The sequence below is a fragment of the Canis lupus genome, chromosome 30 (assembly GCF_011100685.1).
Source record: "Canis lupus familiaris isolate Mischka breed German Shepherd chromosome 30, alternate assembly UU_Cfam_GSD_1.0, whole genome shotgun sequence".
Lineage (NCBI taxonomy): Eukaryota > Metazoa > Chordata > Mammalia > Carnivora > Canidae > Canis > Canis lupus.
The window spans coordinates 19,465,776-19,478,226 of NC_049251.1; the positions used below are offsets into that span (position 1 = coordinate 19,465,776).

Consider the following 12,451-nt stretch of genomic DNA (forward strand, 5'->3'; position numbering starts at 1 on the left):
AGAGTACTCAAGTTTGCTCTCACAAGAGTAATGATCTCATTTATCATGTGCCCCCCTGCCCCAGGATATCATTATGTGAGTGAGTGATTATAATTTGCGTTGTTTCAGATGTCTTTACTTTTTTTGTTTTGGTATACTTGTTTATCTTTATAGTAATGATAAATTGCCAAAAAAAGAACATTTAAAGTAGGTAGACTTTGTGGTCTTCAAAGTGTGTAAAGGTGATTCACACTCAACAATACAGTAGAAGCGAGTTGGTCTTCCAGCAAGGATGGTATGTTTTTGTAGGTACACATACTCTCTTTTTCTCTTTCTTTGTATGATATCTTTCTTTCACAGTGAAGGATTCTATTTTTAAAAGCTTATATTGATATTAAAAAAAAAAAAAACAAGACACTTCTCAGGATCTAGGGCTAGGCAGTTTTTGTTAGACTTGACTCTAAAAGCACAACTCATCAAAGATAAAAATGATAAATTTGACTTCATTAAAAAAAAAAAATCTGTGGAAGAGAGAGAGAGAACTTCTGCCAGAAACTCTTGACTTTTCTCTGGAAACTGCCCTAAGCAGAGAAGACAACTTGACTAGAGATGCCCAGATAGTTGCATATCCCACGTGACCTGAGGCCAGTGACTGATACTGGGATAAAGAAAAGCCTGGGTCTTTTATCACTATCCATGCTGTGCTCCAGGTATTGCTCTTCTGGAAATGTTCCTGAACCTCATCAATCTCCAGTAGCAAGTAGGGCTCTCCTTGTTGGAGAATCACATCTTTTATCATTTCACTACAAATACAAAATTTCCATAGTGATTGGAGTTTCTTCTTATTATTATTAAATGTAGTCAGTTAATGTATTATTCCCTTCAGCCTAACAGTGGTTGTAAAATTGATATTACATTAGGAATTGATGGTATCTTGGGATAAAGGAAATATACACATATTCACATACACATTTAGGGGTGTCATTTGGACAAAATGAGGTACTTAGCAAGAGAAGAACAAAAGTAAGACATGCCTTCCAAATAGTGCCAATCAACTCTGAGAGCAAATGCGTCAGAAAACTTTATTTTTTCTTTCTGTGACGTTCAAACATTAACTACCTTAACTTTGTGTCTCGCAATGGCATACTATTCATATAATACAATTTCCTTTCTTTTCCAATATCCTAATAATGTAGTTCAGAGGCTAGAATTTTTCAGATTTACTCTTGGCTGTTGTTTTTCTGTACAGTGTCATTTGATGAACTGCTTTTGTGATTCTTGCTTGTAATTTTAACTCCTTTATCAATTTTAACATAATCAATTTCATTTGTATTTTCTATATGTTGATGTCATAGTTTTATATTTTAAAAATATCTTTAATTAAGTGACATATCCCAGGTGTTAAGCAGATCCTCTTGAAAGCCATCTGGAAGCTTCTTAGTCCTTTAAAATGCATGAGTCAGTTATAAGGATAGTTCCAGATTAAAAATTTGGTGATGTCTTATAAAAGATTTACCTATTTCTACAGTCTTCAATCATATCTCTTCGTGTGAAAGGCAGTCTTCTGAATCCAAGGCCGTATTGTTTCAGTTTTACATCCAAGTGTAATTCTTCTGAAGATATTTTAAGTGACAATTAAAAATCCAAGCTTAATTCAAAATTTAGCCACAAGTGGAACTGCTAATGCAAATCATTCAACCAAAGTGAAAACTAAATGAGGAGATGCCTTCTACACATGGCTAAGCTCATGCAGAGGCAATGATAATCATTCTGTAGGTGACTGTCTTTGAGTTAAATTCATGTATTCATTCAACAAATACTCATGGCCTAATGTTGGCAAGCATTGACCTAGATATTAGAGAAATAGGGCAAATGACACAGATTAAATCTTGGGACAGGCTGAGTTACCAAAGGAAAATTACTTATCTTGTGTAATATTACATTTAATGTTTGAGTTTCTACTTGTTTTTTTAATTCGCTTGAGGAATGGCAGAGAAAATTTTGCCTTGTAATTTTTGGGAGTGAGTATAGTAAAAAGGAAATATTTGAGGTTTATTTAATTTATTTGGTTATTTCTTTACTGTTGGTACCAAATTCAATAGGGAAGCACATACAACTCTTAGAAAATATTTTAATAGCATTCTTATGCAAGTTGATGATCCCTCAGGGCATTGAAACTATTTCCTAATATTTAATCTTTAAAAAAATTTCTATAAAACAAATTAACATAAAATTTCCATAGGATATATTCGGTTTATTTTTTTCTGTACTTAGATATGGAAAAGTGTATATGGAGAGGGAATAGGAGGACATAAGGTATTCATGATGGCAGTATTAGGTAGGATGAAAACAATTCACACATCAAGCCCTCACTTCAGTACAAGGAAGACTTCCATTGGACACTGTCCTAGAATGTATTTAGACAGGCTGCTAAAAATTAAGCATCAGAAAATTAAACATAATGCATATATATAAATTTATATGTGCATATGTTTGCATGTAATTTACATATGTTATGCTTTGATCGTACGTATTTTGAAAAGCAGTATAAGGAAATGAGTCATAGATTTTCTTTTTCTTTTCTTTTTTCACTGTTAAATGTTTAATATCAATGTAAAATAAGATCAGGATTTCCGAAGCAAGTTTCAGAACACAAACACTGATTTCTATCACAGTTTGTCTTCCTTTCAGAGGCCTAAATGTAAACATGTATAAATCTTAAGGATTTAAAAAATATCATGGTACTTTTAACATTATTACAGTTACAGTTGACAAGTATGCAAAAGAACTCATTTCCAAATTGAATGAAATATCCAAATTAAAAATGTAGCAGTTTAGTGTACTTATTGGTCATAAAATTCAGCAAGAAACTGTTCTTTCCCCCATACCTCAGAAAAACCCCACAAATTCCTTTCTAGGGCACTGATGGCATTAACAGTACTTAGCCCACCTTTGTCAGCATCCAGATATCTCTGGTTCAATCTATCTATGTAAATTAACTTGACAGTTTCAGTTGTTGAAAATACTCACCATCTTCTTCACTGCATTGTATTGGCAAAGCATCTACCAACAATGCACAGGATGGGAATTGAGCCATGAAAAACAATGGCTTGACTAAAGAGCTAACCATATAACCTGGGTCTGCTAATAGAGTGAGGATATTAATGGAAATGTAAAATTCCAGGAAGCATTCCTTTTTCATCCTCTCCAAGTAACCAGCATGTATAGTACTGGGAAGTAAAGAGTAGAAGAAGGTGACAACAGCCATAACATGGAATTTCCCTAGAACCAAAAGGAAACTAAACAAAATGTAAACTATAGTGGACCAAAGAATGGACTTTCATTTGGGCTTTTACTGTGGTGGCAAACGATGTCCAAACTGAAAGACTGAAAAATTATGAAACAGTTTTGGGGCACCTGGATGGTTCGGTCAATTAAATATCCAACTCTTGATCTCAGCACAGGTCTTGATCTTAGGGTTGTGGGTTCAAGCCCCTGCAGTGGGCTCCATGCTGGGTGTGGAGCCTACTTAAAAAAAATATTAGGAAATAGTTTCAATGCCCTGAGGGATCATCAACTTGCATAAGAATGCTATTAAAATATTTTCTAAGAGTTGTATGTGCTTCCCTATTGAATTTGGTACCAACAGTAAAGAAATAACCAAATAAATTAAATAAACCTCAAATATTTCCTTTTTACTATACTCACTCCCAAAAATTACAAGGCAAAATTTTCTCTGCCATTCCTCAAGTGAATTAAAAAAACAAGTAGAAACTCAAACATTAAATGTAATATTACACAAGATAAGTAATTTTCCTTTGGTAACTCAGTCTGTCCCAGAGTATTTCTGCCCAAAATGTGTAGGCGCAACAGTAGTTTAAATTGTGATCTCAGGAAACTTCTGAATGATTGATTTGGCACCATGAGGAGTAGAGAACAGACTGAGTAGGATAATAACGCTGGGTTGAACTCCATGTTTTATAAGAACCTTTACAGCTTCAATTACAGTATTTCCAGTACTGAGAATTGGATACATCAGAAGGACTTTTCTCCAGTAAATGTCTGGGGGGAACTTAGCATAATATATGTTGGCTCTTTGTGTCTCTTCATCACTCTGAATCAGGATCTTCGCAATGCATATGGATCGACGGCAGTCTTGTAAAGCTTGTTCCATTGCCTCACTGCTTCTCATTATGCTGACACCACAATTTCCCTTCTCAAATTTCACTCCTTCATACTTGTATCCTGTTGGGGTGGTCACCATGCATTCTTTATATGACAGCTGATTCAATCCCTTTTCCACAAGTCTGATCAATCGATCCACAGAAAACATGAAGTCCCCCCTACTGACTGTCCTTCCCATTCACCCCGGACATTTCCAAACTCTTAACCTAGGTGGGCCCTCTCACCCCTAGGCCTCCGTAGGTTCCCTTAGGTGCGCTCAGATTTTCTTTTATGTGAGTAGCAACCTATATGTTCCAAAGTCAACAGGAGAATCACTACTAACTATATTTGAAAACTGCCAAGTGAACATGAACCCCCAAGGGTAAATGTAAACTTAATCTTTAATGTTCACGGGGAAGTGATTCATGGCCAGTTTCTACAATATGCCAAGGAGATGCTTTATTATCTGGGTACTGACACTTTATGTATTAGGCTATAATCAATAGTATTTGTTACATGCTCTGCATTGAAATAAAACTGGGCTTGTTCTGCAAATAAAGTTTTAATTACTAACACAAACACCTTAGTTTTGAAATATAGTAACCCTATATGTCCCCTCACACAGCTTTATTACAAGGCATAAAAAATCAACCTAGAGTTTAAAAAGCCTTAAATGTTGACATTTGAAAGGTATAGCCTGAGCCTACATGCTGCTTTATTTATGCAAACAAGTCATCTATCTTAGAAGGGAGACTGAACGCAGTTTCCTCATCTGTAAAACGGAGATGGTGGTTCTAGTTCACACAGTTGTTATCAGAATTAAATTAGATGATGTGTGCAAAGACCAAAGAATTTTGGGCTGCTACTAAAATCGGGGAATGGTAAAAATTTGCATTTGAATATTGATGCCCATAATTGGTTTAGTTTTAACCCCTTGCATTTCAATGGGTGCTGTCAACACCCATGAGACACAAAGATTTAATTGCTAATGGTAAACCTGTGCAATCATTTAGTCTATTTAACTATCCAGAGAGTGGAACTGATAGACAACAGCTTCAGCAGGGTGGGAAGAAGACGTCTCTGGAGCCCACACAGACAACTAGCCTTCCTGCTTTAGCCCCTTCAATCTTTGAGCCATCGACCATACTGAAAAATACTAAAATCAGAAACCTGACAGTTTCCTACAGTGTGTCATACAAAACCATTCACGAACTGGCCCCACCCTGGCATGAAGCCTGCTCTGCTCCCCCATGAGACTGCATTCTGATTAAACCCCTCAGCTCTTGTGATCTTGTGTAATTGTTATTTTGTCAGATCCTGCACCAAGGGCTGTACCTCAAAGTACAGCAGTTTGGCTGGGGTCAAGTCAATCAGTGCAGGACTCCCCACGTCTCCCAAGACAGACACACTTGAAAGGAATCCCCATTGTTAGCATCTTTCACAGATTCCTTGAGATATCAGCAAGACGAACATTTTACAATGAAATTTTAAGGATATTCAGAAAACAGAAGTAGGGTACAGTGCCTCCAGATCCTCTGAAACTCTGGTGGGTTCAGGGCAGCCGTGACCATTGCCCTCAGCAAAGGACACACTTGATGTACTCTGTGTCTCATTCCTTTTTGTATGTATAACAACTTGTGTGGTGCCCATGGCTCACTGGGTGAAATTTAGATGCCCATTAAATGATGATTCCTTTCTTTCCTTCCTCCCTAACTCTACAGATTCACACACACAGAATTTTTCAAGCTAAATCTACCTCTTCATAGTATTGAGCAAGTCAAAAATCCCGTTCTCGTAAGAACAGGGTGAAAACTGAATACAGCAGGTTTTGTGGGTACTGAGATGACATAAAGGACACACACTCACTCAGAAAAGGTTGTCTCTCCCAGCCCTCTGCTATTGTCTCCAGCCTCACATCGTCACACTAAAATGACAATTCGGTGTCATTGAAAAATAAATATTTTTTCAAATAAATAGCATTTCTTGCTATTTTTCATGAGGAGGCAGAAATCCAGACTATTTTGCAAAATCTGGTTTTTACATGTTGGCAATTGAGTTCTTTTTCTTCTTCCATGAAGTACTGTGTAAATCAAACAGAATACACATACAGGGGAGTAGTTTGAACTTGAGCTCCAGATCTCTAAGACTTAGCAGTCTCTAGAGATTACTGCTACACATCTGAGTAGGAAATATCCACTCTTCTTTCCAGAAGACTAGGATGCTACTTGTACGCACCCGGGCTGTTTGTGGCTGGGTTCCAATGTGCTGTCTTTTCTTATGTAAGGACTTTGGTCAGTACCTGACTCACAAAATTATGGCTCTTATTTTAATCAGCAAGGAAGAATTTCTTCACTGTAAAATCTTATTAAGGGAATTTGATTGCAAATTGAATGTAGTCCAGCACCTCTCCAAACTCATTTAAGATATTTGATATTTGAGACAAAAAGCCTAAATGGGCATGTTAACTATCCACTGACCTAAACTATTCCAAATTCTATCCCTGCACTCTCAGACCATCAGAATATAATGTCTTTGACTACATTATCTCAGTCAATCAACGATATGGCTTCTGAGCTATGACTCAATATCATATTCTTTGATTTTATGGATGGCTGATATAACAAATTACCATATTTAAGAGCATTTTTTCATAACTTTTGGAAAACTGGTAGGAGGTATACTCTGCCATGTGATGTAATATTGCTTTATATTGGAATTCATGTGGTAAATTCCAGGAAAAATAGTTCCAGGAAAGGATGTTTATCCTCACAGTTGCCATCTGTATATGATTTCTTTTTTTTTTTTTTGTATATGATTTCTTAATGAGAAATAATTTCTTTTCTTTGGTTGTCAAGACAAACTTCAAAGACTACATTAAGTGAAAATGAGAATCCTAGGTTTGTTTCTGAATTTTTGAAGCCCCTACTGACCTCTTTATTTGTCCACTAATGTTAACATTGCCTTTAGGTTTTAGAATAACCCAGTTATTTTGGAAAGAATGGGATATTTCCTACTCAGATGTGTGGTAGTAATTTCTAGAGACTGCTTTATTCGAGTGATTTGATTCTGAGTGGCCAACATTTAAAAAAAACACAAAAACTATTTACTTAATTTTCCACAATGTTATTGCTCTTATTTTTAATTTATAAATATATTTTTTAAAAATAAAAATAGTCCACTTCTACCATAAATTTTAGTGGGCATCTGCGTCCAAAATATCTGAATTTTTGGCTCTAGAAATATAGTATTTGTGGTTTTAAATGCATATTATAATTCTAGAATTCCTAGAATTGTCACTTTGGCTTACCAAATATTTTTGAGAATCTCTTGGATGCCTTGCACTGACCTAAATATTGCAAATATAATGGTGAGCAAGTTACACATATACTTTTCCCATTATGGAGCTCACAGTCTCGTGAGTAGTAGACAAGAAGCCAGGCAATGACAATTACAGGGCAGTCAGTGTGGTGGTATTTGAAATATAGGGCAGGCTACCTAACCTATATTAGGGAAAGCGAAAGGGCATCACAGAGAAGATAATATTCCATTTGAAACATGAAGTTCTCAGGCAAAAGTGGGGGAAAGGTTTTCAGGCAAGGGGTGTGGATTCCACGAGCCTGTCTTTTTCATTGTATCTTCAGAGCCTTGCTTACCACTTGACTCATGAGAGGCACTCAAAAATTTTTAAATAAATAAATGAGTGGTGGAATAGCATGTGTGAAGGATGAGAGCCAAATCGGGACAGGTCCTTTAGAGGAACTGAAAGGATTTGGTGTGCTAATTTGTAGAGTTCAAGGTTGGTGCGAGTACGCAAGATGGGACTAGAGAGGTGTACAGTGGCCAGGTAAAAATGATTCTTGTGAGTCATTTAAATAACATGCACTTTAACCTAGAGAAAAGGGAAGTCACGTGAGCTTAAAGAATTTTTTTAAATACTACAATAAAATTTTAAAAATAATTAAATAAATCTTTATTTTCTTCATAAGAACTTGACCTTTGGTTAACTCTAGCTGGATTCCCTTGGGAACTTAATAAAGGCAGAATGTTAAGTACATCTCAGGGTGACATTATTGATAGTAAAAATGGCCTCTTATTGGTAAATTCTATCTGGACCACAAGGAACTCTACATGAACCATAAAAATGTTAATTATCATAGCTTGAGGCTTCCCTGTGAGTGGACCTAGCAAGCCATGCCTACAGAATTGTTGCCAGAGTTGTAAGGCTGTTCTACAAGGGACTCCCACAGTTAAGCTGCTAGACAGCTATAGGGACTCCCAGATGAGCAAGGCCCACTGCTGCCCTATAGACACCTGTGGCTCCCAGTCTTTGTCTCTCCCTCTCAGTAGACAGGGAGAGGTGTGCTGCGTGGTCCTGTTGTAAGTCTGAATGTTCCGTTGAACCTAAAGAAGAAAGAGGGTACTGCACCACTGAAGGGTTGTAGAAGAGTCATTATGAACAAATTTGTTTTCATAGGATTGCTTTAGCTGTTGAAAGCAACTGCCTCTGGCTCAGGTTGTGATCCCGGGGTCCTGGGATCGAGTCCTACATTGGGCTCCCTGCAGGAAGCCTGCTTCTACCTCTGCCTGTGTCTCTGCCTCTCTCTCTGTCTCTCATGAATAAGTAAATAACATCTTAGAAAAAAAAAAAAAAAAGAATACCTTGACCAAAATCAGTAAGTCTTGCTGGAATAGTCTTACTATTAGAAGGGGGAAAAGAGAAAGGTACCCTCCTTGTAAGTTTCAGCTAGACTTTGAGGCTCTAAAGCCCATCAATTGAGACTTAGAGGAATGCAAACTGGTTTCCATATCTTTTTGTGTGTGGCTCCTCTGCCACTTACTGGAGAAACATTAAATCTGATGGGAAAACAAGAACAACCAGAAGGAAAGGGAAAATACTAAATGGCACATTTTTAAAAAAAAAATCAGCAAATATTGCAGAGTTAGGTTAGAATACTGTCTCATTCCATAACTAGCTGTATGACCTTAAGTCACTGGGCCTCTTTGACTTCAGGTTTCTGGGCAGAAAAACAAGGGATTAGATTCAGTGACTTACAAAGGCTCTTGACTTGAAGGTCCTGGGAGTCTTACTGTCTGAACACCACCCATGTGGCAAGTACTATACAATCTCTAACCTCCCATCTTCCCCCAATAAATACAATGAAAATCAAATAAATACCAAATGCTTATAACAGAAAGATCAAAGAGTAGGGGCCAACAGCTGCAGTCAGTCCTCTTCCCAAGATGGAACTGAAGACTTATTTTTCTACACCTAAATTTCACCCTGGATAGCATGATGATCACATCTAGAACTGAAAGACTTTATTATGTGCTTTAGATTCCTCAGGTTGTGGGGGCTATGGTAGGCTCTGACAAACCAACCTAGGCTGAGATAAGCCCAAGCTCACTGCCCCGTGTCCAGGGTACGTATTGCAACATTTGTTCATCAGAAACTCTCAGTAACTGATAGAACTAATAGGGACAGTTAATAACTTAGCATGACTGTGCTCTTCAACCATCTTGAAGAAAGACATAAAAACCCAGTAAAATTTAAGCCTGACATCTAAAACAAAGTGATACAAAGTGAAAATAATTAATTTTAAAAAGCACATCTCCAAGAGATCTAAGCACTCCCATATCTTAAAGGGACACTAAATGTACTGACATATAGTTATGTGACATTAAAAATGCAAGAGAAACCTTCGTTTTTACAAAAAGTTTCAAATTAGGAATTTTAGTGAAAAGCATTGCGTGTACTTCTAGGAAATCTCATCATGATCTCAGTGTAATAGCCATTTGTAAAAGAGCCCTGAACTGAGTCCATGCCAGGGAGCATTATTGGAAAATGGCCCGCTCTGACGACTTCCTGGAATTCCACTCTGTGCAAGTCAGCAGCTAGCTTAGCACCAGCTGGGCACTAAACTGAGGCACGGGCAAGTGTAAGGGTGCACTCCGAGGGGACATGGTGTGTGATTTATATAGCTTGAGTCTTGAAACAAGGCAGCTAGACAACAGTTCAGGCTATTCAAATCACAGGATCAGCCTTCTTTAGTTTTAACAAAACATACAGTTAAACGTGGCCATTAAAAAAAAAATAGAACAGAGATAACTGCGCAAGTATTTGTTGTAGTTGCCACGATGCAATGTACCAGGTGTATGGTGTGAAGAAATGATACAGCCTCTCCTCATGATGCTGTCCAGCAGTTTCCAACCTACATTGCATGGAATCTCAGTATTTCTCAGAGGGTATTACAGAATCATCTGATTCAAACTGTCTTTTTAAAAAGATACTCTAGATTTTGTTAAAGAACTGTGAATTTAAAAAGACAAATTTTTACACTAATTTTTAATAAACTTGGAAACTATAAACACATTGACTTATGCTGCCAAATAACTGTTGTATGCAGATCCAAGGTTAATCTCTGTACTTATACTTAAACATATAAACGTATCATTGATTATAGAGGCTGTGTGTATGTGTTTTCATGTTAGTAGCGGGCAGTTTTACTCATGTAAAAATACAGTAACAAGTGCTATTCTGCTTACCAGGGTGAATCATCAGTTTTTTTCACTGTAGTATATCCAAAGCAATATACCAAATGAACTGGATGGCAAGACCAAAATTTTATATGACTGTCATCCATCTGTCTTAATTTCAAATCTCATAATTCACTGAAATATCATTGAACAAAGTGTTTAACTTTGTAATATGTAAATTATTATAAATTAAACTAGTAAGATACAGTTTGTCTATTTGATTGATTGCTTCATTTTTTAAAAAAGCTCTAGATGCTTAGAAAAGTCTTAAAACACAAATTCAGATTTTTTATCTAATAACAAAAAGAAACTAGTCATTGGTAAAAATCTTTACATATGTTCATGCTTACATATGAGACAGAAATTATTGGTGAAGCTTGACTTTATTTTTCTAATAATTTACAAATTTTCAATTATAAAGATGAAAAGAACCCAATTTACTTAATAGTGTAGAAACTATTTTGTAGTAACTTTCTGATATTTAAGGAACTATGTATATGGGGAGAACATGTATTTCTTTCTCTAAGAATCAAAAATGAAAAATTTTGCACTGTTTTAAAAAAGCACTTCACACTAGGAAAAGCCTATGAAGGCTTACTTGACTTTTTCCATTTCTGTTTGATAAAAGGAATTAATAATTTTGGATTACCACTACACATTAGAAGAATAGATTTAAAATATTAAAATGTATAATTATGGCTTGTAAATTTGGAGAAATGAAGACAGCATGGAGAGGATGGGGAAAAATGAGACCATATGCAATACAACTAGGAAGGGAAACCTGCCAATTGTAATAAATAAGATGACTTATGATGCCTTCACCCTCTTCATATAGTTATAACTGGAGCTTCTCAGTGCTTTATACCATTAGTCACTACTTAGCAGTTTCATTTTTACATTTTTTTCAGTACCTTTTATACTCATGATTTATGCCTACAGAATAACTACAGAAACCATACATCCCTTACATACAGATTCCAGAAGAAGACAGAACTCAGCTAAGTAAACTTGTAAATCCCATTCTGTAATGGTGTTATAAGACACGTGGTTTTCCAGTAAGACATACTCCTGTAGCTTCACTTTTCACCTATGGACTTCTTCCAGGGCGGTGCTGCTTTCTTAAGCTATATCATGGTGGAATCTTATCCTTTATAATGTTTTGGAGAAAGCTGAGGGTGGCGCCTGCACAATTTGATTTGGTGTAAAAATACACACCAAATCTGATTTCTGTTACATTAAGGCATTCTCTGACAAAATACACAGAACAAGAAATGAAGTGAATTGTGTTTTAGAAATATCTTGCAAGCTTGTTTCCCTGAATACCTGACCACTAATTTAAAAAAATGGATCAAAACCCATTTTAATTGAATATTTAATAGATGATTTAATGGTCAAGTTAAGATACATCTTAAATGCTAAATATAAAAATGATTTGTGTTTGCTTACTGGAAATATTTGTAATACAAGTGAACATATATAATAAACCAATATTTAAAGCAAATTTACTATGGAAGAAATGAAATGTCTTCAATTTATAAACATACATTCATCAACCTATATTTTTGACTAATAGTTGGCTTTTATAATATGAATATCATAACAGTGGATTACCATTAACAGTAGAAATAATTTAACTCATTTTTAAAAATGTGTAATATATTTTCCTTTAAAATGAGCCATTGGAAATATAAAAATGGTAATATCCTCCTAGGGAAAGGCCTGAATTAAGCTAGAGGGAACCATATCAATTTTCATAAATAAATGAGCTTACTCT

General features: G+C 35.9%; 2 protein-coding genes across 5 annotated transcripts in view; both read right to left on the reverse strand.

The window, feature by feature from the left end:
• WDR72 (WD repeat domain 72) overlaps window positions 1-12,451 on the reverse strand; it is a 220,893-nt gene that overhangs the window by 55,125 nt on the left and 153,317 nt on the right. The gene's annotated exons all lie outside the window — the stretch shown is intronic.
• LOC102152523 (uracil phosphoribosyltransferase homolog) lies at window positions 3,857-4,312 on the reverse strand. The gene has a single exon (XM_038580463.1). The coding sequence runs from the start codon at window positions 4,310-4,312 to the stop codon at window positions 3,857-3,859; it is 456 nt and encodes a 151-aa protein (XP_038436391.1).